This window comes from Sturnira hondurensis, unplaced genomic scaffold, assembly GCF_014824575.4.
Source record: "Sturnira hondurensis isolate 20B ecotype Veracruz unplaced genomic scaffold, ASM1482457v3 Scaffold0004152, whole genome shotgun sequence".
In the NCBI taxonomy this organism is placed as follows: domain Eukaryota; kingdom Metazoa; phylum Chordata; class Mammalia; order Chiroptera; family Phyllostomidae; genus Sturnira; species Sturnira hondurensis.
This window is the reverse complement of record NW_028076783.1, coordinates 6,626,157-6,653,855: the sequence shown is the minus strand read 5'-3', so window position 1 is coordinate 6,653,855 and position 27,699 is coordinate 6,626,157. Positions and strand designations below refer to the sequence as shown.

At 54.6% G+C, this 27,699-nt stretch overlaps 2 protein-coding genes across 3 annotated transcripts in view; one reads left to right on the top strand and one right to left on the bottom strand.

Moving 5' to 3' along the window:
- The window catches only part of HMGXB3 (HMG-box containing 3), a 46,350-nt gene extending 44,947 nt beyond the window's left edge, over window positions 1–1,403 (top strand). For both annotated transcript variants that reach the window (XM_037044919.1, XM_037044918.1), the window contains one exon: window positions 21–1,403. In XM_037044919.1, coding sequence (XP_036900814.1) covers window positions 21–485 — 465 coding nt within the window. In that variant the 3' untranslated portion in view covers window positions 486–1,403. The remainder of the gene's footprint in view (window positions 1–20) is intronic.
- Window positions 1,404–1,561: 158 nt separating this feature from the next.
- On the bottom strand, window positions 1,562–27,462 carry CSF1R (colony stimulating factor 1 receptor). Its single transcript, XM_037044920.1, has 21 exons — window positions 27,238–27,462; window positions 24,086–24,346; window positions 23,384–23,668; window positions 21,350–21,486; window positions 20,475–20,634; window positions 18,967–19,153; window positions 16,049–16,164; window positions 15,772–15,895; window positions 15,498–15,688; window positions 13,542–13,657; window positions 8,925–9,051; window positions 8,694–8,798; window positions 8,094–8,204; window positions 7,357–7,507; window positions 5,656–5,741; window positions 5,467–5,561; window positions 4,444–4,566; window positions 4,250–4,361; window positions 3,564–3,663; window positions 2,602–2,710; window positions 1,562–2,502 (listed from the first exon to the last, which is right to left on the bottom strand). Exons 1-21 carry the CDS (start codon window positions 27,284–27,286, stop codon window positions 2,341–2,343), a joined length of 2,907 nt encoding a protein of 968 aa, XP_036900815.1. The 5' UTR covers window positions 27,287–27,462; the 3' UTR covers window positions 1,562–2,340.
- Between the last annotated feature and the right edge of the window lie 237 nt (window positions 27,463–27,699).

Sequence of the window (27,699 nt, the reverse complement as noted above, 5' to 3'; positions counted from 1 at the left end):
AGTGACTTGTTCTCTTTCAGAGCGTGTCCTGCCCAGAGCTCTTGGATCAGCACTACACTGTGGACGTGATGGAGGCTGAGCACTCTGTCCAGCACCCAGTCACCAAGACTGCCACTCGGCGCATCGTACACGCAGGCACAGCGCCCAGTCCTGGCGACTGCAGTGCTGGGCACCACTCTTTGACCCTGTGTCCCGAGTTGGCACCCTACACAGCTATCCTGGCCTCTCTCACAGAGAGCAAACCAAACAGTGTCCGCCGGCGGCCCATTGCCTTTGACAATGCCACCCACTATTACCTCTACAACCGCCTCATGGACTTCCTCACCAGCCGCGAGATTGTCAACCGGCAGATCCATGATGTTGTGCAGAGCTGCCAGCCTGGCGAGGTGGTCATCCGCGACACCCTTTACCGCCTGGGTGTGGCTCAGATCAAGACAGAGACGGAGGAGGGTGAGGAAGAGGAGGTGGCCGCACTGGGAGAATAATTCAGGCTCTTGTACAAGGACTGCACCATCTCTCTCAAGCCATAGTGAAGCCCCTCCGTGAGGCAGACGCATCCAGGGGACCAGGAGCGCGTACCTGTGGGGAGGGCCCCTGATGCTGGCACTGACCAAAGAGCTCCCGTTTTCTGGGCACGGTGCGGGGGGCCTAGGGTCCTTGGTTCTCAACCTCCCAGGGGTTGGGAAAGGTACACTACATTCCTTACCAGCTCCGAGAAAGCACTTGGAGAACATTGTATGTTCAGCAGAGAAGGGAGGCTGAGGGAAGGCTGGTGGCTCCCCTGGGGCCTGCTGCGGGTCAGCGCAGGGGTGCCCAGGTGGGATAAGGTGGAGTCCGGCACTAGGTGGGCAGACTGCTGAGGTAGCCCTCCGCGTCCCAGGGAACACTTCCCCACAGCCACACGAGCTCTTAGCCCGTTGCCTTTGACTCAGGGCCTTGGGGGCTTCTTTAGCTCTGTGGGCCCTTTTGGGCTCTCGCAGAGGAGGGGTACACTTCCCTCCTGCTCTTCCTACACCCTAGTCTGGGGGAAACTGAGAAGGGAGACCCAGTCAGCACAGCCCTCCTCCAGGACTGGCCTCGTCACCAGTGCTGTGAGAAAGGGGACCGCCTTCCTCTTTTCCTTGGCCGCTGCTGCTGCACCCTACGTCCTCTCTGGGCCCTGGGCCCTCACCACAGAGGGGATGTGGCCCATGGCATAACACAAGCTGGCAGCAGTAGGAAAAACTCCCTTCTGTGAAGGGGAAGCAGACTGGGCCGTGCAGAAACAGTGAGACTGGCTCCAGTGCCTAGGGTTTGCTTAGGGCACGGGAATTGGCCGTGTGTTACTTAATTTATTGAGAGGGGTGGAGTAGGTGGCTTTTTTCCCCTCTGTCTTTCCCAGCAAGAATAAAGTTTATTAAATTGTCTTGTTTGGGTGAAGCAAGAGTCAGTTTCATGCTCACTGTGGGGCAGAGTGGTTGAGTGCCGTGGTACTGAGCTGGTCACTTGATGTGAGGGACAGGTGGCAGAAAGCCCCAGGCAGTCCGCAGGCCTTTGTGAGATGCAAAGAACCAGAGACCAGCTGTGTTAATGCTGTTAGTTTAATGCTGACAGAGACATATCCCGCAGCGTGACCGTTAGTTATGATGAGTCAGCTTGGGGAAGTGCGTGCTGCTTGCTTGGTGTGGCCAGCCACACGGGTGACGGGACACAGGGTAGAATACCCCAGACTTTTAGCTGCCACCTGGCTCATTATAGCAGTACCAGGTCCAGGGTGGGGTGGGTCTGTGGAGAGAAAACCAGAGAGCGGAGACTAAAAGGTACCATTGGGTGTTCACAAAGGAGCCGCCCTGCTCCGAAGGTCTCAGCCTGGTGCCACCTCTGAGCACCTGTCCGCTCTTGCTGCTCCATTTGGCTGTGGGGGAGGGGTGGTTCCCTCTACTCCTAGGCCTAGGAGTGTCGTTTTCTTAATGTTGAGACAGCTCCTGGGGACTTCACAGATGTGAAACCAGTCCATTGACACTAGGAGAGGCAAGGAGTAGGGGAGGGTTCCTGGAAATGGGAACAAGGTTAAGAGGCTGTGTTGGGGGTTCTCCGAGTTGGCGTAGCGAATGTGCAGCCACAGTGTTGAGAACAGTGGGAGGGGAGGGGCTCAGCCCCAGCCCCTGACTGGCAGTGATGGCCCAGGCCCTGGAAGTGGGGTCCTCTGGGATCTCGTGGGTCTCACATCCTGGGTTTCAGAGCTGGACTGGGCTGTTGAGTGAAATGACAACGGCAGAGTCCCTGTTCTCCCTGTGGGGACCCGTCCACAGAGGAGGTGGCACTCTGAGGAGGGACGGGCAGTGCTGTGCTGCCGTCACCTCAGCAAAACTGGTAGTTGTTAGGCTGCAGCAAGGGCTGGGCCATGTCCCCCTGCTCACAGCAGGCCGGCGGCTCGCCAGAGCTGCCCTGCTCACTGCTGCCGCCGCTGCCAGTGCTGCTGCCAGTGCCGCTGCCAGTGCCGCTGGAGAGGTTAGCATAGTCCTAGAGGAAGGAGAGGCCAGGGGGTGGTCAGTCCTGATGGGTCAGGACCGGCCGGGCCTGCCATAGGCACCGCCCTGCCCCAAACCTGGCCACACTCACCTGCGTCCTGCCGTCCACTTGGGCCTGTTCCTGAAGGAGGAGGCAGATCTGCTGGAAGGTGGGTCTGTGGGTGGGCTCCAGGGACCAGCATGCCTGCATGATGCTGTATCTGCGATGGGACAGAGGTCGCCTGTGGGTCTGGGGGTCCCTTCACGTGCCTATCCCTGTGGAGTCCTGCCCAGCAGAGGTCCCAAAACCTAGTCAAGGTGAGCTCAGCACAAGACTTGGCTGAGCCCTTGGCATGTGTTGTTCTCTCACTTCATCTTCCCAGTAGCCCTTGGAGAAAGGTGTTCTTGTCACACCCATTGTGACAGCTGTGGGGAGAAACTCAGAGATGCTGTCTTGCTCAGGCTCCTAAAATAAGAGCTGGTACTATTGCTACCTACAGGCAGGTTTGAGAGGTGGGCTGAGTGAGCAACAGGCTGGCTGTAGCAGAAGACTAGAGTGGAGAGCAGGCTGAGGGGCTGGAGAACCAGCTAGGTGCCCTCCCCCCACCCCGTACCCCAGCCAGTGAGAGCCTGGGTGGGCACAGGGGAGGCTGTGTTGAGAGAGGGGCTGGAGAAAAGCAGTGGGTGGTGTGGCCTGCTGGCCTGAGGAAAGATGGGAAGGCAGGGGTCCGTGAGCAGCTCACTTGTGGCAGGCCAACTACAGTGAGCTGTGTGGCTGACACCAGAGATCATCGGGATAGGAGAAATGAGGCCCCTCCTTGAGGTCACAACAGTCTAAGTTAAAGATCTGTCATCCAAGTTAGGGCTTGCACAATTAGAGCCCTTTTCTCTGAGAACATCCCCTGTGCTGCCTGCTAAACCGGAGGTAACTCCAGTAAAGGGGGCTTGTTATTTAGGCCAGTGTCGGGTAGATGAATCCCCACCCTGCAACACTGTGGGCAGGGGAAGATGGTCACATGCTTTTCCGTCCCCTTAAACCAAAGTCAGGGTGTCCTTTCTCCCTGGGGCCCTTACATGTTCTTTGTGGCGAATGCAGGCTGGGCCATTTGATATCCATCCTTGACCAGTTTGTAGAACTTGCTGTTCACCAGGATGCCAGGGTAGGGGTTCAGCCCTGCAAAGGCCGAGGTGATAGCATGCTCAATGCTCCCTTCCCCATCCCCACCCCACACACATCCTGGCAAGGCTGGGATTCCACCATAGAAGAGCAGCGCCTCTTAGTAAGTGCTGGCTATGTACTGGGCCCCGCCGAGGGGTTAGGTTCTAGGAAACGAAGAGCCGTCCCACAGCCTCCTCATGCCACACAGTTCTAGCCCAGGCTTTGGAATAAGACGTTCTTAGAGGAATGCACTGAAGGTGTTATTAGCCCAAGTCCCTGCACCCAGCACTCCAGAGGTAGGAGCCGTGTCTTCAAGGATACACGTGTTTCAGACGAGGGGAAACAGTATTCTAGGGAGCAGCAACTGCACAAGTAGATGGGTGAGGGAATGCCCGTTGCGGGCAGGCTCTGCCCTGCCCATGCTGGAGCTGTGACACTTGGTTTAAGACATTCTATATGTCCCTTCATTTTCACCAGCCCTTGCTCTGTCCTGGGCACCAAACATCCATGACTTAGCATCCTCCTTGAGTTATAAGACACCACAGGTGACCAAACACAAATCAGCCCCCCGGGCTGAGCCTGCATCAGGCCAGCCACTCACCAAGTGAGAAGATCTCCCAGAGGAGGATGCCGTAGGACCAAACGTCACTCTGAACTGTGTAGATGCAGTCAAAGATGCTCTCTGGAGCCATCCACTTCACGGGCAGGCGGGCCTGGCAGAGTAGACCCCAGTCATCTTGGTCCCTAGCTCTCCATCCTCTTCCCCAGCCTGCCCCATGCCCTCCCAGCACTCACGTTGCCCTTGACAATGTAATTGGAGTCATTCATGATGTCTCTGGCCAGCCCGAAGTCCCCAATCTTGGCCACACGTCCGCTGGTCAGCAGCACATTCCGGGCTGCCACGTCTCGGTGAATGCACTGAGGGGAAGCAGGTCAGGGTTAGTCCCAGCCCCTGCCCTACCTGAGCCCAAAGCTCAGAAGCAGCGGCCAGGGCCCTAGAAAGCCCCAGAGGTCCTTTGTGAGGAGTGGGCACCAGTTCTGAACCTGACTCCTGTCCCTGCCTTCTATGAGGGTCCAGGAGCTGGAAAATTTAAAGTGGTCAGACAACTCAATGTCTAGAAACCACCCTCCTTCTGGCCTTTCAGCCCCAGCAACAGCTGGCTTAGAGCAGGTGCTCTGCTCGGGCAAAGAGGCAGGGAGTTCTGGTGCGGCAACCATCGAGGGCCCAGAATCAGCTTCTAATAATGGCCGCTGCCGTAGCATGGCCCTACCATGCCAGACTCTTCCCTAAGCATCTGCACACATTCCAACCCTGTTTTGTCCACAACACAGGTGTGATGGTGCCCACTTTTATCAATGCAGAGACTAAGGCTTGGAGAGTTTCAAAAGTGCTCAAAATCATGCAGCAAGTGGCAGAGGCAGCAATCAAACTTGACCCCTAAGTTGCGTGCTAAGGAGGATGGTCACCAATCCCGCTCCTGGGCACCTCTTCCTGGGCTGAGTGTATCATACGCATCACCTCACAACTAAGGGAGGTCCCGTTATCCCCATGAGACCGTGTGCTTCACACCATTGACACAACTTGTCTTGTTCACACAGCCTGCTGCACTCCGGGGCCCTCCTGGCAGGACTCATGCAGCTTTCTCCCACTGCCTCCCAAAGCTCTTTGAGACTGCAGCCTATTTGCTTTCTGGCACTCTGGCTCTGCTCTTGCCCCTTCCTGCTCCCTTTCCTCCCCTTCATCCTCCAGCCTCATGGGGGTTCAGCAGTCCCCCCACCCCCCAGGTAACTGCATGGGGGACCTGGTTCCCGACTCACATTCTTAGAAGCGAGGAAGGCCATGCCCTGGGCCACCTGGCTCGAGAAGTGAAGCAGGTCCTGCAGCTCCAGTGGCCACTCGTCCTTGTCCACATCTGGTGTGGGGAGAGGCATCGGGGCAGCCTGCCACACCCTGCCCTGCCCTTCCCAGCCCCCAGCAGCCCCTCTCCACTCCCCCTACCTCCTCACCTTGCTCAGAGGAGTCATTTGAAGAAGTGGAGACAGGCCTCATCTCCACGTAGGTGTCCACTCCCTGGCTGGAGAAGCCACTGTCCCTACATAGAGAGACCCAAGGGCCAGTCAGTCCCCACCACTGCCCAGCTCAGGCCCTGGCCTCCAGACACTCAGCAGGGAAGGGAGGGAGCTTGGAGTCAACTCGAATATCTTTTGACAAGAAACCCCTGCCACCTTTGGTCCAGGTGACCATTAATCTCTGGTCATCCAGCGAGGGAGCTGACAACCTGCTCTCTCTGGGCAGCTCTGCCTGTTAGGAAGTTCTTCATGACCTGTGACGCCAGCCTGCCCCCAGGTTTTTCTCCTGGTCCTTGCTCTGCCCTCGAGGACCACATAGAATTGGGCTCCCTGCTCCCCATAACAGCCCTGCAGGGATCTGAGCATATTCTAGGGCTCCTTCTTCTAGCCCTCTCTTGTCTGGATAGCGGCTCTTACTCCTGGCTTCATACTAACATCGTCTGGGGAGCTTTAAACATGCCCCATGCCCAGACCACTTCAGAAACTCAAGGAGCAAAACTCGGTCCTCCAATGTTTCGTTCTCTGCAGGCAGTCAATTCCAGGGTGTGGCCAGAGAGTAGACCCACTGGTCTAGAGAAGTGCTTCTGAAACTTTAATTCACGTGCGTATACTCACCTGGGGAATCTTGTGTACATGCAGTTTGATTCGGTAGGTCTGTGTATATTTCTAACAGCTCTCTTGTGGTGCCTGTGAGCCCGTGCTTTGGGGGCAGGCAGGTTGGGAAGTGCTGCTAATATTCCAACCACAAGAGGAAGTAGGTGATCCCGCCAGCCCCATATTCCAGAACACTGGGTGGAAAGACGGCCTCCTTCTTTTCCTGCCTCCCTGGGCTTAGCAGCTGACAGCAGCTAGAACAAGGGACCCTTCTGTTTCTGATTCTGTTCCAGCCCCCGGTAGCCTGGTCCTGTGGCCCCACAAGCCCCAGGACTGAGACTTCCAGAGGAGCACTGGACCAGGAGTCAAAAGAGCAGTGTATAGTCCCGGCTCCACCCCTAACTCATGTGTGACAGGACACTGGCCACTTCCTCTCTCTGGTTCCCCATGTGGCTCTGTCCATCTGCTTCCGCGTGGCTTCCAGGAATCCCAGCATTACAGACCAAAAGGGGAGGAGAGACCATGAGAGGTTCATCCCGCAGTGGCCGGCCTGGTAAACAGACCCAACGGGGACCTGGCTGTTACACTGTTTCTCCCGCTTTCACCCAACAACGCACAGACCACCCCACTTCTTCCTGGTGATGTGCAGCCCTGACACTGACTACTCCTAAATGTAGCGGGGCCATGGCAGCCCCCAGCAACACATGCTGCGGGTGAAACAGGCGATTACCCCCAACAGCTGCCTGCCCCTGGCAAGGGCCCCGAACAGTCTTGGTTGATCTTTTATATACATTAAAGTGAGGATTCCATGAACATCTGTCTCCACCAGACTATGAGCTGCCATCTTTGCCTCAGTATTCCCAGAACATAGTAGATGTTCAAATATTTGTTGGATAAGGAGAATGATTAGAAAAACAGCTGCGTGTCCCCCCATGGTGCAGATGGGGATGGGAGAGCCACAACCCTGAGCAGGCTTTGGGGACAGACCTGGGGCCCCACCTCCCACGTGCAGCCTCCTCCCTGTTCTGGGCACAGAAATGCTACCTGTGGGCGTATTTCTTCTCCAGGTGGATGTTCTTGTAGCCTGGATCCTGGCCTGGACTCAGGCTGGGCCCCAGCATGGCCTCAGCCTTCTTCCGCAGAAAGTTGAGCAGGTCACCATAGCAACAATATTCAGTGATGACCAGGACAGGACCTAGAGAGCCAAGAGAGTGGGGGAGTGTACTCCTTAACCCACTCCCCATGTGAACAGGAACATGGGGTAGGGGCCATGAGGCACCCTGCCCCATCTGTCTAAAGCAGAGGAATCTACTCCCCAACAACCCCCCCAAAAAACTTTCCCCAAAGGAAATCTATGGCAGCTTCATATAGATCAAAGGTCAAAGTTCCTATAGAAAAGGATGGGGTGGACTTGGAGTCCCAATAGGCCCTGGGGAACCCCTGTGGACACTATGCTGAGTGTCAAAGTGTCTTTGGGTGGGGGCCTCACTCCAGACCCAGAGAAGCAGATGCCTGGAGCAGTCTGCCCTGGTAGGTCCCTCTCCAGGGGACTGACTGGCTCCCACTGGTGTCTGAGAGCCACTGCTTAGAGCCCCAGAACCGTCTGCACGCACAAGCAGTTTGACCAGTCCAGGTGTCTGGAATTTAAGGGACCTGAGACAGGGTCCTACCTTCATGTGGAGGAGATGGGAAGTGGAAGATGAGCTGAGGTGGGCCTGGGGACCTCAGACACCTGAGAGGCCCCAAGGCCATGGACCCCCATGCCCGCCAGCACCCCTCACCTCCGTGGGTGCAGGCTCCTAGAAGGTTGACTATGTTCTCGTGCTGGCCCAGATGACTCATGATCTTCAGCTCCGACATGAGGGCCTCCTTCTCATCGGCATGAGCCATGGCTGGGGGAGGGATCGCAGGCCCCACAGATGGGGAGAGAGCAGGAGGACATGGAAAGCCATGCAGACAGATAAGGGACACCCAGGGAGCAGGCAGGGGTACCCAAAGCAATCAGGGACCAAAAGAGAGAGAAGAAAAAGTACAGACACACAGAAGGGAGGTAGGCAGAGAGAGAGAGAGAGAGAGAGAGAGAGAGAGAGAGAGGAGGCCAGTCACTGAGCTGGTCTCAGGTGGCAGGAAGCCAAGCTGTGACCAGGCTGTGGCCCAGGGTGGCCTTTGTGTGCCCCAGCTCAGTCAGAAGGCCCTCCACACCTAGGAGCTAGGGGTAGCTGGCAGCTCACAAAGGGATCCAGGTGTGTGCACTGCCAACCCCAGGCTCTGACAGGCCAAAAATGGAGGTGATGCCTCTTATGACACAGGGCATGCCCTCCCTAGCATGCACCACCCCCATCAACTCCCCAAAATTCCCTGGGCCCCCTCCTCTCACTCACACTTCAGCATCTTCACAGCCACCTTCAGGACAGCATCTTCCTTGCCCAGACCAAAGGCTGTGGCCTCTACCACCTTCCCAAAGGCACCAGCTCCAAGGGTCTTACCTGCCAAACATAGTGGCTCCTTAGGTCCCTGGGTGCCAAAGGGCCCTTTCTCTGAGGGCCACTGGGTCCCTGAAGCCCATGCTGCCCTGTGACAGGAGGACCTGGTGGGCTGAGATCCCATCTCACCAAACTGCAGGTTGTTTCGGGGGAATTCCCACTGCTCGTTATAGGGCAGCTGGGTAGGATCGATGAACGTGTAATTGTTGCCCTCGTAGCTCTCAATGATCTTCCAGCGCACCTGATACTTGGGCTTCTGCAGAGGCAGAGGGAGGAAGCACGTGGCAGCCAGGCCTGGCAGGATCTTGGGGCTCGACCTGACCCCCGGGAGTGGGGGAAGTGCACAGTCTCAGCACCTTGGCAGGGGAGGCAGCCGTGTCTCCTCACGCCCGAGGCACCAAGAGTCCAGCCCCTTCCTGGTTTGGCCTCACTGTGTGACCGTCCCTTCTGCAAACCTCAGTACCCTACCTGTGTACTCAAAGACTTGGATGGGGCCACCTGTGAGGGCCTGGCCGGCTCTGGCAGTTTGGGTAGTTCTGTCCATCCCATCATCCAAATGTTTGTTTTTCTTTTCGATTGTGGTGAGATACACATAACACGAGGTTTATCATCTCAGCCATGCTGAGCGTGCAGTTCAGTAGTGTTGAATACATTCGCATTCTTGTGCAACCAACATCCAAACCCTTCAACTCGCTAAACTTACACCCCATGCCCTCGAAACAGCTCGCTGTTCCCACTTCCCCCCAAGCCCCTGGTCTCCCCACCCCACTTGCCTCATGAATTCGACTACTCGTATAAGTAGGGCCCTGCAGTATGAGTGCTTTTGTGACTGGCTTGTTGCACTTAGCACACGGGTTGTCGAGGTTCATCCATATTGTAGCATGGGGCAGAATTTCCTTCCTTTTTGAAGCTGAATAATATTCCCTTCCAAACACTTCTCTGAGCCCCTCTCTGTGTCAGGCACTGTTGATGCAGACTGGAGCAAGACGAAGTCCCGGCCCCATGGGGTCTGTATGCCAGAGCTTAAGAGAGGCCTTTTCCTCAAATAAGTAAATAGACTTATGGGAAATGGGATAGGGTGATGGCTGCAACCGAAGATGAGTCAGGGGAGGCCCTGAGCAGCTGAGGAGGAGTGTGTGACCATGGGAAGGAGCTTTGCAAGCTCAGTGAACAGAGGCATGGAGGCCTGGTGGGGAGGGGGGGGTTGGTGAGGGCAGGTCCTGGCAGGTTTGAGTGACAACAGGTGGGCATGACTTGAGGGGAGCCAGGTTGGTTCCAGAGTCAGGAAGATCTTGCGGGCTATGAGAAGAGTCTCTGCCCACCAGGCAGAGAGTGTCTGGAGCACGTGCGTTCTTTCCCCAGCTTTATGTGCTGTACCAACCACCAGCCAGGGCAGGGCTGTTTCTGGGGACGAGGAGTAATGGCCTCTCTCTCCTGCCCAGGACGGCAGCTGCTGGGGGAGGGGGCATCCTGCCAGGGCCTGCCCATGAGAAGTGCTGATGGAAGACGGCATTGGGGGAACGAAGCAGCTGGGCGGGCAGGGGCAGTGGAGAACACCAAGGCCTTGGGTCAGCAGTCCAACTCTCTTTCCTGTCAGTGACCTTGGGGACCAGCTGACCTGTGCTTTGCAGCTGGGCTCCTTCGTGGGCACCCAGCTCGGGGGAGCGACAGGGTGTAGGAGTGGGGAGTTGGGGAGGAGAGTGGCCTGTGGTTAGGAGTCTCGCTGGGTTGAGAGACAGGACTCCAGACAGCCATGGGAAAGAACTTCCAACAGGTGGTAGTTTGGGAGGAAAGAGTGCATTTAGGGGGAAGGGAGAGCTGCCCACTCTGCTGGCTCCAGGAGACTACAGGTGAACAGAAACACCCCGTGTTGGGGCTTGGGAGGGAAGTCTGAGATGGGGCAGAGAACAGCTCTTTCTTTCTTTCTCTCTCTTTCTTTCCTTCCTTCCTTCCTTCCTTCCTTCCTTCCTTCCTTCCTTCCTTCCTCTCAGAAGAGACATCAATTTGTTGATCCACTTATTTATGCATTCACTGGTTGGTTTTTGGATGTGGCCTGACCAGAAATCAAACCTGCAACCTTGACATATCAGGTCAACACTCTAACCAAGTGAGCTACTCGGCCAGGGCAAGGAGGGACTTTCTGAGTCTCAGAGGATTCAAACCCTGAGTGTGGTGCCTTTCCAGCCTGAAAGACAGAGACAGAGCCAGGAGGGGATTCTTTGACCCCCACCCTCCAGGCCACTTCCATCTCCAGGAGCTTCTGCGGCCAAGGCCTGTTTGCCTCCTCACCACTTCTCCTTCCTCTGTCTCTTGCAGTGAGCCTGAGTCAGACCCCTCCACCCCCGCTCCCCACCCCACGGCAGGCAGGAGATACTGGAGAAAGGGCCTGGGCGGGTGGAAGGAGGGAGAGGTTATCTGGCTGGAATCTCAGATCTCCGGATGCCAGACTCTATACTTGGAGCAGCAGGCCGCAATCTCCAGGCTGCCTCAGGCACGTCTGCGCCTCTTCCAGGCCCCCAGCTCAGCCTCTACACCACCCAGCCTCTGCCTTCCCTGGAAAGGGCTCACATATCCTCCTGGGGGCTTCTACCCAGAGGCCTCTCCTCCGAAGGAGAACCCTTACAGGAAGGCTGTATTTCCCCAGTGATAGTGGTAGTGATTATAAGGATAGCAACAAGCACTTCTCCGCACTTCCTGTGACTGGGATGCTGGGCTGCACGCTCATGGTGCGTCATCTCATGAATTCCTCACCACAGGCCCAGGACCTGTGCCCACCCCCGACTTTACCCCAACTTCCCCTTGTCAACCTTCCCCTTGTCAACCGAGGCGGGCAGGAGATATCAAAGTCCATGCAGCCCTCCGACTGGGCCTGCCAGGCTCTGGAAGGGTGGATGTTTCCTGTCCCAGGAAGGTAGAGGCCTCAACATTCCCACAGATACCTCAAGGACCCTCCACCTGCCTTATGTTGCGATTCCTTAAGGCAGCCTGGTGGGGCAGCTGCCATTGTCAACCCCATCTGACAGGTGGAGGAAACAGAGGCTTAGAGACACCAGTTTTCCTGGAGTCCCATAGCTGGAGGCAGGCAGGAGGAGGGGGAGGACCCAGATCCACCTAACTCACAACCCTTGGCCCTTAAACCAGACCACCAAGAGGCTCATGGAATGTCAGAGAAAGAAGGCTATTTAAGGCCACCAGTCCCATGGTACAAGTGGGGAAACTGAGTCCCAGAGAGGACAGTGAGTCAGCGAGGTCAAATGGCAAGTGTCAGGGGGGGACCCAGATCCCCAAAGTCTTGACTTGTGGCCCTGGTCCTTGGGGGATGTACTTCAGGCGGGGCGCCGGCATGAGCACAGAAAGCCAGACCCATGGGTCCTGGGTGCCCCCACGTCCCACCCACCCATCCTATCCACTTCAAGTCCTCTTCTCACACTAAAAACCCCAAGGTAGGTGTGGGGAAGATGTTGTTCACCCCTAAATCACATCCACACCCTGTTCAAGCCCAATGACAGCCCTGAGCCTACAGGCCGAGGTCCGACCCCTCAGGTCCCCAACCTGCCCCCACGTGCCTCCTCTTCTAGGTGCCGCTCCTTCCAGAACTCACTTTGGTCTTTCCCCACCCTTTACACGCATCGCCCCCTTCCCCAGAGACCCCTTCCCCAGAGACCCCTTCCCCGAGTCTCGTCCCTCCTTGCCGCATCCTCCAAGGACTATCCCACCCTGCGGAGCTGCCTCCTCCAAGCAGTCTCCCTTCCACGCCAGCGAAAGAGATCCCTCCACTGCTGGCCTCCACAGCCCTCTGGCCTGGCCCTGTCAGCATCTGATTGCACTGGGTACCACTTTTGTGTAGGGAGGCACCTAGACCCAGCGATAGAGGCCGCAGATCTGGTGTTGGGGGTGCCCAGACCCTGGGGCAGGTTCTTCAACCTTCCTGAGCCTCAGTTTCCTTATTGTAAAGTGCTGACTGCTGCAGTCCATGTCTCAGGTTGTTGTGACGGTAAAATAAGGTGATTCAAGGTTTGCATTGTAGTTAAATCCATGGCTTTTGGAAAGCCAGCCTCTGCATTGACCCACTGTAGACCAAGGGAACTGTCTCAACTTTTCAGAACCTCAGCTTCCAACTCTGTAAAATGGGGTTAGTGATACTCTACGTGTCGTGGCTGCAGAGGGCACTGAGAGGATGTAGGCAACACAATTTATTTAAAATGCCCCTAAAATCGCTATTGCAGGTTGCACCCTCATAGTGACAGGCAGCTCAATACTGTCAATGTGCAATAAATGGTAGCTTTGAGTAATAATATTAAATAACAATGAGGCTGATGATGGTCAGGCCTTCCTCCTCCACAAGAATGTCCACCACCCGAGGGTGAGACACAGGCCTGGCTGATGCTGTCCTCTCTGTGTGCCTGTGAGCCCCTGGCTGGGACGGGATCCCATGTTTCTGCTCTCCCAGAACCCACTCCTCTCCCTAGAGCATCTTTCACCCTCACTTCTCTGGTCAGTTGATTATCAACCATGTCCTGCACTAGACAGCGAATCCTGCGAGGGCAGAGCCTCAGACGCTCTGAGTTCTGGCCCCCCCAGGATCTAGACCACATTGGCATACTGTTGGCACTCACTAAAAAGCCATTGGCTGAATGACTGGCTGACAAAATGCTGGGGACTAAAGGGGGAATCTCGTGGCCTGGTGGTGCTGTTGTCAGGGTCCAGCACCACGGGGCCTGGATGTCCCACCCTGCCCAGGCTCACCTGCTTGTACTTGTACAGAAGCAGCAAGAGCAGCAGCAGCAGCAAGGCCACGATGGATATGCAGGCCACCAGCACAGGTGTGAAGAGGGGCTCAACGGGGAGCTGTTTTGAGGCTCCTGGAAGGGGGGTTGCAGAGGAGTGAGCTGGAGATGGACCTCTGGAACCCCACCCCCACTGAAAATTGGCCAGTGCATTGCTGTGAACAGTCGACACTCCGTAAATGCTTTGACTGAGTGAAGTGTCCTCACACCCGGAAGCCCCCAGAGCTTCAGGGAGCCTTCCTGCAGACCCTTCCCCAGGGAGGGGCAGGGAGGGCAGACACTTCAGCCCTGCTCAGACGCAGCTGCAAGCTCTGCCTGAATCACACAACACCCCCCACCAGGGCAGGGAGCCCTCTGCAGCAACCTGGCCTGCTGCCCAGCCTCGCCTTGCACACACCCACCCTGACCAGTTTACCACCTGCACAATCAGGCAGCTCTAATGGAAAAGTCTTCTACACAGTAGATGGGAACCCACCTTCCTGGCTGTACCCTGTTGTTTCCATGGGTGCCCTTTGGAACCACACAGCCCTTCCAAGGGGCCAAAAGCCAGGCTCATGGCCCTAGGTCCCCTCCTCCCAGATCACGTATCCTAGTTCTCTCTATGCATTTTGAAAGACAATTAACATCATCTTGCCCAGATCAACAGTGTGGGTCTGAGGCCAAATCTCACCTCTGCTATTTAGGAGGTGTGTGACATTGAACCTGTGACTTCTCCCTAAGCTTATGGTTCATCATCTCCAAAGTCAAAGGAAAATAGTACTAGCCTCCTAGGGAGGTGCCAGTTCATTGAGACAATGGCCGGCACAGTAAGACCGACAGCAGCCACAGCAACTGCCTGTGGGGTGGGGCCCTGGCAGCAGCCGCTGCAGAGCCAGCAGCTGGGGCACCTGAGGGGACACCTCTGAGCCAGGCAGAGGCTTCTGCTCTGCCCTCTCTGGGCCCAGAGAGCCTTGCTAGGCCTGGCACACAGGGGCACGAAGACCTGCTTGTCAGGAGTTTGGGGGTGCTGTGGGCCTCCGCACAGAATCGGAGAGCTGCCCACATAGAGCTTCTGTGTGGCGCAGAGAAAGGCATTCCTTCCTCTCCACAATGCAGCCTGCACCAGTGCCCAGGGCTGAACAGTGGTCCCTGAATGGATGGGACAGTGTCTCTGGCAGGAAGGGGCTCAGGGACAAGTGGGGAAGGCCACCAAGCCTGGCTCTGGGGTGGACTCGGACCACATGCACTGCTGTTGCCAGCCTCCCTCGCCAGACTCCAAGCTCCAGAGAGGCATGTTCCCCTGCACTGAGGGGGCGCCTGGGAGGCAGCAGGTGCCAAACATACACCGTATTTTGCCATGTATAATACGCACCCATGTTTTTGGCCCAAACTTTTAGGACAAAAATTTTTCATATAATTTTTAAACTCAATTATCTATTTATATTGAGATACTTGTTTTTTGTACTATAAAGGAATTTTAGCATTTATTTTTTAACATTTCTAGTATACTTTTAATGCATAAGCATAAATAAAAGAATTAAAAACATTCATATAGATATGGAATTACTACTACCCATGTATAATGTACATTCTTATTTTTCCCTCAAAAATTTGGGGGAAAAGTACACATTATACTGGGCAAAATGCAGTACTTGTGAACTAATGCATGAGTTCAAGTGCAGGGTATGAGCAGAGGGGCCAGTGAGGCTGCACTCCCTTCCAAAGAGACACCCCCCTCCCCTCCACTCTTATCTGCTGTCTCTGGTTCTGAGGGTTCTGGATTCCCCCATCTGGCTGCTTCGGGAGACCTTTGCTCTCGAGGAGCCTGGAGTGGGACCCACAGAGGTAGGTCTGCATTCAGCCGGGACAAGCTCGGTGGTAGAACTCTGGCCCCACCCCCGCCCATCCCAGCCTGGGGCGGAGGACAGAGGCTCACCTTCAGAGACGGGCTGGAAGGTGGAGGAGCTGTTCCCTGCACTGCTGTGGGCCCTGCACTCATACGTCCTGTTGTGTTCCAAGGTCTCAATGGCCCACAGGCTCTGGACAGTCACCTTGTCGAAGGGCTGCTGGCTCAGGACCTTGGGGTGTGGGTCTTCAAAGACCAGCAGCACTTGGGCCTCATCACATCTAGAGAGAACAGAATGTGGCTCAGAGTTTCAGGGTGCCCAGCCCCTCATTCCCGGTGAGGAAGATGAGGGTAGGCCACTTACTTGTCAGTATGGCCCCTGCACTTGACCCACGTCACACTGGGCTGGGGGTACCCAGAGGCATCACAGAGCATGGCACCAGAGCCATTGACAGTGTTCCATGTGATCCTCCTCACTTCTGGGGGGTCTGAGGAGGGAAGGAGGAGCGGAAGAGGGAGGGATCAGCCCCGGGGCCCAGGGCCCCTCACCTGACCGCCTCGCACTGAGCTTCCCCTCCCCCAACCTCTCCCGGCCTGTCTCTCCAGGACTCCATGTCCACAACCCCCACTCCATCACTCACATCGAAGGGTGAGCTCAAAGGTCAGGGAATTCTTGCCTCCGGCGTTTCTGGCCATGAAAGAATAGAGGCCAGCCTCAGAGGGCTTCAGGCGAGGCAGGGAGAGGGTGGAGGTGTACCTGTATGAGAGGAACAGGACATCTGAGGTGAGCCCAGATATGGTCCCCACTGGGACAGTGGGCCCAGACAGCCACCCCAACAGGCTTTGCTTTATTTTTGGTTAAGTGTCCAAGGCACAAAGGCCTTGATGGAGCCAGGAACCCTGGCAGGGTGCCAATGAGACATGAAAAACCACCAATTCAATTCCCTTAATTGGCTCACTCATCTATAGAGCAGTTTTGTTCTGAGGTTAAGTAGAGGCGAGATCGGTAAAGTGCTGACCCTAGGAGGCACATCCCAGGCCCCTCTGCATGTACCTGCTTTCACCACCATCGCTGGGCTAAGCCAACACTCGTACCCAGGTCAGCTGCCATTCCTATATAGTACCAACCTCACCCAGAGGGACTATAAGAGGAATGAGAAGCAGGATGTGGCCATGGGGCTACAGAGACAAGAGTCAAGTCCTGGTGCTACCCGTGCTTAGCTGTGCAACCTCAGACAAAAGCTGAACCTTTCTGATCCTTCTCTCCCTTCTCTGTGAGGGTGACACTGATGGAAATTAATTCATAGACTTGGCCTGAGGATTAAAGGGTTATGTATTCAGAGTGCTTGACATAGTAGCACTCAATTTAATGGTGACCTTTGTTACAGAAGTGGCTGGAAGCAAACGCAAACAAGTTAATCTTAAGCTGATTCCAGATAATTGTTTATTCTTTTCTTTTTTTTAGATATTTTATTTATTTATTTTTAGAGAGAGGGAAAGGAAAGGAAAAAGAGTGAGAGAGAAACATCAATGTGTGGTTGCCTCCCATGTGTCCCCTTCTGGGGACCTGGCCTGCAACCCAGGCACACGCCCCAACTGGGAATTGAACTGGTGACCTTCACAGGCCTGCACTCAATCCACTGAGCTACACCAGCCAGGGCTGTTTATTCTTTTCTTACTCTCTATTTGAAAATGTATCCATAATGAGCATGTATTGTTTAGGTAGTGAAAAACTTTAAAAAAAAATAAACGCTAGCAGCCCTGACAGGTGCAGCTCACTTGTGTGGAGCATCACCCCAGGAACCGAAAGGCCGCCTGTTTTATTCCTGATCAGGGCACGTGCCTGGGTTGCAGGTTAGGTCCCTGGTCAAGGTGCATACAAGAGGCAAACAGTCAATGTTTCTGCCTAGTGTCGATGTTTCTCTCCCTTTCTTCCCCTCTCTCTAAAATCGATAAGCATCGATGAGGATAAAAAAATAATAGCAAATTACCAGCTCTTCTTTGGAAGAGGTCTGCAGCCCCCACTGGCCTAAAATGCAGTGTTCGGAGGGAGATCTTCATCAGACCTTTGGTGTGCAGAACCTCTCGTCTCTCTCCACGTGTCCACTGTTGTTATAACTAACATTTACCTCTTGAACTAAAAGAATTCAACTTCTGTGCATGACTCAAAGTCACTGTGATGAACATGCCCATCACATGAGCTAAGTTTGGTGGCTGTGTGGTGTGCAGGTGTATGTGCCTTGTGATGACTGGCCCTAGGTGGCTGTGTTTAAGGGACTCTCCCTGGTTCCTTTCTGCAGTGTCCCTGTTACTTATGGACCCCCAAAATCTGCTCGTAAGTCCTCTCTTAAGAGTGTGCAGGATCAAGGTCCAGAACTTCTGCTTCAGGTAAGAGGAAGCTAGGAATCCTGGGCAGAAAGGATAATGGAACTGGGAGGAGGAAAATGAGGACAAGGGTATGCCTTGTAGATTATGGCTGACAAACAAGAGTCCAGGAGCCAGGGAGGTCTGGGCTTTGGGAGCTGGAAAGAGAACCCTCGAGAGTTTGGGATTAGGAAGGTGTCTAAGAGACACCTAGCCCAGGGCTAATAAACAGGTCTGCTCTCATGACTCAGTTATGATGGGTTGAGACTGTCTAGAGACTGTGTTGAGAAGGACTCCGAGGCTGCATCTCGACTCTGCAGAAAGCAGTGTAGGGATATCTGTCATGGTGGAGGGCAGGAAGCAGGGGGGCGTTATCACACCCACACACCATGTACTTGTTCTCGATCTAACTGTATGCTGTCCCTCAAACAGACCAGGGCAAAGCAACTATTGTTCTAACCCCTTGGTTGTTAAAGAGCATCTGAGTTCCCCTTAGGGAGGAAATCCCCTTGTTTAGAAAGCTACCTGGTTAGACCACTTTGGATGGGAAAATAAAACCCTGAGCACATAGTCCACAAGGGGACAGAAAAAATAGATTCCTAAAATGTTGTGCATGCAGGAAAACAGGACTCTGAGAGAAGACGTGGTCAGATGGCATTTTATGAGAAGAGTTTGAGCCTGTTGAAGAGTGACCAGTGAGGGATTCTCTGGACTGGGTGACCACAGGCCTTTAAAGAATTTTTAGATGTATCTGTGATTGGGTGACATGAATTCCCTCCATCCCACCCCCAAACCTATGTGAGTGGCAGATACCCTGTGCCATCATTAGGAATGTGTCTAGGAATGGAAATCATAGGCATTGTTTTCTACATTTGGATTGGCCACAGAAGAGGAGAATGGATGAGACTGAGAGTTCTTGGACAGCCATGAGGATGCACACCCCCAAGAAATGGTAGAATTCTTGAGGGCATTTCCCAAGGATGTCGGATCGAGGGGGATGCAAATCTGATCTAAACCTCAGACACAGATGACTGAGGTCAGGGTCCACACAGTCAGGGAAAGTAAGACCCAGAGAGGGAAAGGGACTTACTCCAGGTCACACAGCAAGGTTGAGACATGACCCAAGTGTCCTGACTCCTGGCTGAAGCAGCCCTATCTGGCTGTGGGCTTGCAGGTGGGAGCTGGGAGTTGGTACCTGTATGCATCCTTGATGGTGACAAAATCGAGCTTGGGCTGGTGGTCAGAGAAGGGTCCCCCATAGGTCCAGTTCAAGCCTTGTAGGTCCGGGTAGGCCTCCACTATGACTTGGAGGTTGAGCTTCTCACCCACGGCCACCTCCTGGAGGAGGTTCTGCTCAGAGGTCAAGTTCAAGTAGGCACTCTCTGGAAAGCAGACAGACAGAGATCTGGCATTAGTGGGAAGGTGTCCTGGTTTGTTTGTTCATTTGGTCATCCACCCATTGATCTGGTCATTCAGCTGGACCCTCCTGCATGCCTACAATGTGCCCGGACCATAGTCCCCAACCCTAGCCGATGCTTGGCCTCTGATACCTCTCTTCCCACCACCCACCACAGAAGCCAGGGCTCTAAACTCTTCTCCTCACTGAGTCCCTGGGAGAACCTGGGAAAATTCCTATCCTCCTTGGTGCCTTTGCCTCCTTATTTGTATAATTAAGAGGTTGAATATATCTGTGGTAATAACCTTTTGAGAAAATATTTAGTAGAAAAAAAAAGTCTGTTTTTTCTTTCTCTCACTCCCCCATCCACTTCTTTTTCTGATAATAGCTCAGTAAATGTGACTTCCACATCCAGGGCTAAAGTGGGCATGTGACTCAGGCCAACCAATCAGAGTAATGCATCCTGTTTGGACCAGTGTTTGGTTTGGGGTAGGCATATGAGTCCATGAGCCCTGACACTTATTTCCATGACTTTTTGTTGGGAGTCCAGGAAAAGAGAAGACTTCATTCCACTGGGGTTATCATACCTGGTGCTGCTAGGGGTTCCACAAAAAATGTAGAGCTGAGAGTTGTGAAAGAACAGATTCTTGTCCACATGATCTGAACACCTAGATCCAACTGTACCTGAAGCTCATGTCCATGGGCTTTTTAGCAATAAGGCCAATAAAATACTCTTTTGATTAGGCTTTTTTGTGTTGGTTTCTTTTACCTATACCCAAAAGAGTCATAACTAGTTTCTTCTAATTAAATCTTGCATAAATTAAAATCAAGCTACTCTGGGGGTCTGAGGAGGAAAGAAAGAGCAGAAGAGAGAGGGAGTACCAGAAGCCCTAAGTACTCTCAGTGTTCCCAGGACACCCCTCACCTCACCCATGATCGCACTAGGTGAGCATTATCTGTTCACATGTTTACATTTCATAAGTGTCTCAGGAAGGGAGGAAGGAAGGAAGGAAGGCAGGCAGGCATGAAGTCCAGTAAGGAGCTGCTAGATACCGATCCCAAAACAGAACAAAACAATGCTAAATAGAAATGTGGTGATGCAATGTAAGAGCTCCAGGAGGGAGAGGGGGGTTCTGGGAAGGCTCCCCGAGACTTGGCTCACTAGCCAGGCCTAGGATAAGGGGATTCTAGCAGAAGTGTTTTTAACAGTGCCTTCTCTGCCATCAGCTCCTTCCGTCTCAGTCCCCTTATGTATCTCCCTCACCCCACGATCCCAGCCAACACTCCCCCACCATCCTGATGCTCACCTACCACCCGGAAGACCATGGAGGTAGAGTGGGCACCCTGGCCATTGATGGCCACGCAGGAGTAGTTGCCAGCATCCTGGAAGCCTACTTGAGTGAAGTTGAGGGTCAGGGCTTTGTGGTAATGTTCATCATAGTAGTTAGTGTATAACGGGACTCTGAGCTGCAGCCAGAAGAAACAGAAATGGTATACCAAGTTTGTTTAGGGATTGCAAAGATTTGGGTTCAAATCCTTATCCTTTATCAATTATTATCTTCTTTTCCTTGGGCAAAGGCCTGGTCTCTGGGCCTCAGTTTCTCCACCTGTACCATTGGACTAACACTGGCCCCCTGCTTTTCGGGCTGCAGTGAAGAGGAAATGAGATATCACATGCAAAGGGATGTGCCCGGCACACAGTTGGCACAGCAGAAGGTCACAAGGCTCTCAGAAGCAGCCTAATGCCATTCCTTCCTGGGAATACCCCCTCCTTCTCCCCCTCTCTCAAAGAAGTCTTTCTGAACTGGCACTTACATCTCACCCAGGGCTTCAAAGGTGGCTTATGAACCCCTTGCTAAGTCAGAAGTGAGCTGACAGCTGGCACTTGTCTACAGGCTTAGGCAAAGGTCATGGGTCAAGGGGGTAGAGTACCACCTCCTTTACCTGCCCCCATAAGCTTCAGTGGCATGAGCCTAAGCCCTGATTTCTGACCAGCTACTGACTGCCAGTGAGCCCCTGGGTGAGTCCACTTCCCTCTCTGGACCTGGACTGAGCCCTCAGCCCAGATAACCAGCTTACAGTGGGGCTGGGGGCTCCATCCTGCAGGGTCCTATGTTGTGGGAAGGTGGGCAGATGTCACCCTGCTGTTTCCTCGGGGACTGGAAACAGCAGGGTGTTTTACCTTGGTGTTTCCTCTTTGGAGAAGGACTTCAAAGTCGATCTCAACATCACTGGCTGAGCACACAATCTGGGCAGCCTCTCCTCGAATCCGCACCAGCTCTGTAGGCTCCAGTGTCACAGTCGGGGGCCTTAGGACAACTGGGGTCAGGGGGAGGGACCCATGAACACCCAGGCCAGAGCTATTGCTCTGCTCCCTGGCGTGGGCTAGGGTCCCCCACCGTGTTCCCATCCCAGATCCTGAGAGGCACCCTTGATGCTTCGATCCCCGGCCAGCAAGTCTTGTCTCCTAAATAAACCTTGAAAAATCAATTTCCCGCTGTCACGCCACCTCTCTCCAGTCTAACTGCCACTCTGCTCTGGATCCCTGCGACAGCCCCCTGGAAGGCTGCCCTGCTCCCCCTCCGATCCCTCTAATACCCAGACTCCTCACAGCAGCTAAAGTGAGCGCACTTAAGAAGGGAAATTGGGCCCTGGCTAGTGTGGCTCAGTGGACTGAGTGTGGGCTGTAAACCCAAGGGTGACCGGTTGGATTGCCACTCAGGGCACATGCCTGGGTTGCGGGCCAGGTCCCCAGTAGTGGATGCTCAAGAATCAACCACACACTGATGTTTCTCTCCCTTTCTCCTTCCCTTCCCCTCTTGAAATAAATAAATTAAATATTTAGAAGTGAAAGAAAAAAAGAAGGGAAATTGCATCATGCTTTTTTCTTGTGCCAATACCAAGTGGCTTCCCGTCACGCTCTCAGAATAAAAATTAAAATCCTCCCCACATCCCCAGGCCTGGTTCCTGACCACCCGAACCCCCACCACCTTACACTCACTGCACTGCAGCCACATTGGCCCTCCTACCACAGAGCCTTGTGCTCACACCTCCCCTTCTAGAATGTTCTGTCTCCCACATTTTGAATGAGGACCTGCTTTCACTCTTCAGACCCTTAGCTCGAACATTCCTCAGAGAAGACTTGTGGGACCAGTTAGCCCCACTGCCTGCCCCCCACTCCCCCTCCGCAAAGTACACACATCCAGCTCCCTCTGGCTGGGTTTCTTATCTATCACAATTGGTCCCCAGTCACCAGCCCAGGGCTTGACACATGGTAGGCACTGAATTAATATCTGTTGCTGTTGCCGTCGTTGAAAGATTATCTAATCCAGTTTCCCAAGGTCCAGAGACACTAAAGGACACATCCAAGGTCACTGAAAGTGTCATGACAGAGCCAGGGTCCAGGACAGCCCAGGCTCTGTAAGATGAACTTCAGTGAAAGTGCCCTAATGACTTCCTCTACCCACTGAGGGGGGTCCTTTGACTTCCTGGGCACATTTTGTGGCCTCAAGCCCAGGAACCTGATTCCTGCCTCAAGCCCAGGTTCTGAATCTGGGGCCTCGTTATTCATATCAGTCCTTCCAGACCCTGGAATCCCATCTACAAGCCCAGCAGGGGCAAGAGGGAAAAAGAGCGAGCCTGCACCACCACTGCCGCCAGCCCTTCCCCCAGTTCGAGCTGTACCACCCGCCCACCACCACCTCCCTGCCACTGGGCTCGCCACCCCTCATTCATGGGCCCAGGGCCCAGCACAAGGCTGGCACTGAGTGGGAAATCCACGGTTGAGGGTGTGGGGGAGCTGCAGGCCCTCCTTCCGTTCCTGGCACATCGGAGTCTCTTCCCACCTGTTTTCTCTGCTGAAATATATTTTTGAGGGCCGCCTCCCTCTCATCATGCATATTTCCACTTAAAGAGTGTCCCACACACTTTATTTCATCACCTGACTTAATGGTTTCCCTCTCATGTTTCATGATCTGAGCTGATTCTGCTCATTCAGAAATTACTTCAGTGTGGTCTGTCTCCCTACCCAAAATACCTTGCTTGTCTTGTCCCAGTCGGTGCCCCATAGGTGACTGGGGTATGATTGGAAGGAAGAAATCAAAGGAGGGGACACGTATTACCTCCCATCAGGGCTGGACCCAGCCACCGCTAGCCTAGTTGCCAGCTCTCCGTCCCTGCCCTCCACACCTGGCCTGCCCCACCCTGCCCCACGCACCTTTCCGCACTTTAAGACGGATGCCGAGCGATGTCACAGTCCTGCCGCCTACTTGAACGCGACATTGGTAATCCTGGCTCTCAATGAACTCGGCCTTGTGGATCGTGAAGCCGTGCTGGGGCGAGAAGGAGTACTTGGTTTTGTTCAAGAGAGGCCGTTTACGCACTCGCTGCAGCGAGACCCCTGGCTCCAGCGCAGGGTCGGTGAGCAGGCAGGGCAGCAGGGCATCCTGGCCCTCTGACACCGTCACTTCCTCGGCCAGCAAGTTCCAGGGCCGAGCAGGATCTGAGGTCCGGGGGGATACAGGGTTACAACTACCCTCCCTCTCCCAGGCCAAGTGTTCTCTGGACATTGGTGACAGGAAGGCTCAGAGATGTGGATCATTCGCCTGAGGCCACACGATACCAGGGAAGCTCAGCTGATGCTTCCGAGTGGGAGCTTCAGAGCCAAGTCCAGCCCCACTGCTTGATGCCGTGTGGCCTTGAGCAAATTACTCAACCCCTCTGAGCCTCTGAAAAATGCACATAAGTACGGAACCTACCGCACGGGGTCATTGTGAGGACTACATTATATTAGAAGCACTGCCATAGGTCCTCGTTCATGACAGGCACTCCAGAAATGCGGAGCTGTGTTTTTGAGATTGGGACTGTTAAGGCCCAGCCCCCTGCCCATTCCTCTTGAGAGTGGGCCCAGAGTCCTCACCTTTGACGTAGAGGTGAATGCTGGCACTACCTCCCAGGGGGTCTCCAGGCTCCGTGCAGCTATAGGTTCCTGTGTTTCTGAAAGTGGCATTTCTTATGATCAGGATGCTGCCAGAGACATCAGGCTCCAGAGTCCAGAATGGGGGGGAGGTGGGGCCGTCCCATTCCACATTGCCATTGCCCAGGCATCGCAGGGCCACCGTCGTGCCTGGCGTCACAACCAGCTCAGTGACATTGGGTTCTATCACCAGGATCCCTTGAGCTGGTGGAGAGAAGGCAGCAGACAGAAGTGAGGCCCAGGGGGACACTCCCTGGGCCATTCCCTGTCTCTGAGATGGGTGCTCCCCGGGCAGGGGCGGTATGGAGCTCGGGTTCCACTGTGACTTACAAGATCACCTTGAACAAGTCCCTGCCCCTCTCTAGGCATTTGTTCAGCCCCCACCCCAAATCCGCTCGGGGATGGACTGATGGCTCCTGCTTCTCTTGACCTTCCTCCCAGCCGTGGCCCCCAGGGGCTCCCAGCTATGATTGCATCCTTCTCCCCAGGAGCTGATTTCTTCTGCCTCCTGAAGCGGGCTGCAGACTTGGTGCTACATCAGGGCCTGGCTCAAAGCAGGGGCTCAAACATGGAAAGGAGGAGACAAATGAATGAAGTTCATAGCAAAGTCCTCTCACTTAATCCATATGGGGATGAAGAAGAGGTGTTGGGTCTTGGCCCAGCAGGATTAAAAAAATTCTGACTCTTCTGTAATGCCCACTCCCACCACTGGTCTGCAGCACAGTGGAATGGTCAGAGGCTCTGTGCCTCAATCTCCCCACCTATAAAGCAGCGACAATAATTGTACTCATTTATTGGGGTGTCAGGAGGTTTAGATGCATGGGAAGCCTTTAGAATGTCACCTGTCTCCAAATAAATACTAAGAGTGAGCCATTACATGTATTATCTAGTCTATCCCCATGTCCCAGTGCCGCTGCATTTACAGGGTTGCCCATCTCTTTTAAGGAACATTTTCTTGAAGGAGAAAAGAGAACTTAAAACCCGTATCAAGCCCTCCGGGAAGAAGGCCCGTTGCCTCTGCAGGGTCAGCATTTCTCCAGGGCCTAAAATAGGATAAGGAGGGAAGTGAGAGCCAATCTGAAGCTTTGGAGGGGCTGCCAGGCGCGCTGGCCTGGGCTGGCGGAAACACATTGCTGGCGCCTGGCCTGGCCCCTGGTTTCCGCTCCGCCTGTGGCCCTTCTCCCTGGGATGCTCTCACTTCTGCTTCCTGACCTTCCTAGCCACTGTCCCCTCTCTGGGGGAGAGACTCGGGAGATGCAATGCCACCTGCTGGGCATCAGAACACCCCAGGCTTTGGGGCCTGCCTCTGCTGCTAACCCCCTGGCAAGGGCAACCCATTGGCTCTGAAGGTGGGACCACGGATGTCCAGCCCTGAGGGCATCAGGGCTTCTCCACCATTCTGCACACAAGCCCCTTACATGACTCTGTCCACCTCTGCCCCAGCCTTTGACCCTTGACTCAGAAAGATGTTCTGTCAAATGACTTCGGGAAGGTTTCATTTATGTTTTGATTTTGTGCCCATCAGAGGTATGCAGCCCCTCTGGCTGAGCTTTCAATCAACATAAAGGATTGGGTGAATTGGTGGATGCTACCGAGGTGTAGCCCTCCTGTGCCCCGTGACCACCAGGTGGGAGCAACACCATTCCTGGTGGCTGTCTGCCCCATTCCAGCAGCAGCAACGCAGGCCCTGGGCCTGGACTGTGGGGTTGTACCATGTGCCTCTGAAACCTGGTTTGCCTTACAGGCCAGGTAGGTGCTATTAGCTCTCCAACCTGTGGGAATTCTTGGCTCCAGCAAGAGCCCCTGCCCTGGGCCATGCTTCCATTGCTGCATTTCTAACAGTCTTTCTGGGCTTGACATTCTGATAGCTGAAGTTGGTGACCTTTGTAGGTCAGAGCCTGTGGCTGCAACACCTGTGATCTTGGATTCTGTGTTCCCCTTCAGCACCCATCTGGTCCCACAGGCATCTCTCCCGCCCCCTCCCCTGCCTGGTCCCTCTAGTCCATGCAGTGGCCTCCCAGAAATGTGGTCAGAGAGAGGCATCTGTCCTGTGTTGTCCTGTCCGGATGTCCAAGATATTCACGCAGAACAAAGCTGATACCCTCAACTTCCGCCCCCGGTTTCCCTCCTGTGGCTTGGCTAGCAGGAAGGGAAGGCCTGCTCAGGCCCGGTCCCCCCCTGGGCGGGAGGCTGGGGCATGGTGGACACGGACTGAGGCCCCCTTCTACACTTGTGCAGGTTTCACCCTCTCATCTCAGCTCCCAGTTCTCCCCATAACCCAAAAGTCCCTTCTGCCCACTTACCCGACAAACCCCTTTGTCACCAGCTCCCAGAATCTCCCTCAAGCTTGGCTCCTCTCCCCCAGCACACACACACAGCACACCAAGGCCTCGGACATAGCCCCTCCTCAGCCCTGGGTCTTAGCAAGCTTTTCCTACTCTCAGGTGCTCCGACCCTGTCCCCCAGCTCCCTTACAGTAGCCCCCCACATCCCTACTCACTCACCTCTTATTTCTCCTTTACCCAATCCTCCCAAGGAAGGACCACTGCCCCTTTGGGCCTTTCCAGCTCAGGTCCTGCCTGCGGTCAGTGAGCGGCAGGCTGGCAGAGCTGGCAGAGCCACCAGGGGCTCTCTCGTGTTAGCCTGCACCAGCAGCCCTGACGTCTCTTAGGAGCTTGTTAGAAATGCGGAGTTGTAGGTTGCACCTGAAACCTATTGAGTCCGAATCTGCATTGTAACATGAACCCCCAGTTATTTGTATGCACAGTCAAGTTTGAAAGGCTTTGCTTTCGTCTAGCCTATCATCTGCCATTGAATAGATGTGGACACTGAAGCCCTAAAGCACCAGGAGCTTGTTCAGTTGACAAGTTTGTCAACTGAGCTGGGACTGATCCACAGCCCTGGCCAGGCTGCTTCCACCCCTTCATCACCTCTCCAAAACAAAGAGCCGCACACCTGCTGTCCAAGCTGGGGAGATGGAAGCATAGAGAATAGGTACATCCGGTGAGGGGCCGGGGTTTACAGAGTCCTTACACAGGGGCCCCCCCATCCAACCATCCCCTACCCCCACCCAGGGCCCTTGGTTCTGCTCTTACCATGCCAAGCTGTCGCCACCAGCAAGACCAGCAGAGGCCCTGGGACCATGGCTTCTGTGGGGAGACAACAGCCTGATGCAGGGCTTCAGGGAAGGTAGGCACTGGGCTCCCAGCTGCTCGCACTGTAGGGACCAGGAATGCTGGCTGGACGTGTTCCTCTGCACTCCACCCGCTATTTGTCTTGTTTCCCTCTTCTTCCTCCACCTCCTCCTCCTTGGGCTAATCCCCTTCTTCCCCTTTTAGTAGGGCAAGACAACCACAGAATTTGGAAATCTTGGGTCTTCAGAAGAAAACAAAGCCATGACCCCTAGGGGGCGGGGTTGGGGTGTAGGTCAGGGCCAGCCTGAGCCTGAGGGAGCTGGTGAGGTTTGGGGTCCTTCTGGAGGCACCTCCAAAGGGCCCTGGCAGAAGAGATACTCCCAAGATCAAGCAGTCTGTCTGTCAGTAGCACAAACGGGTGCT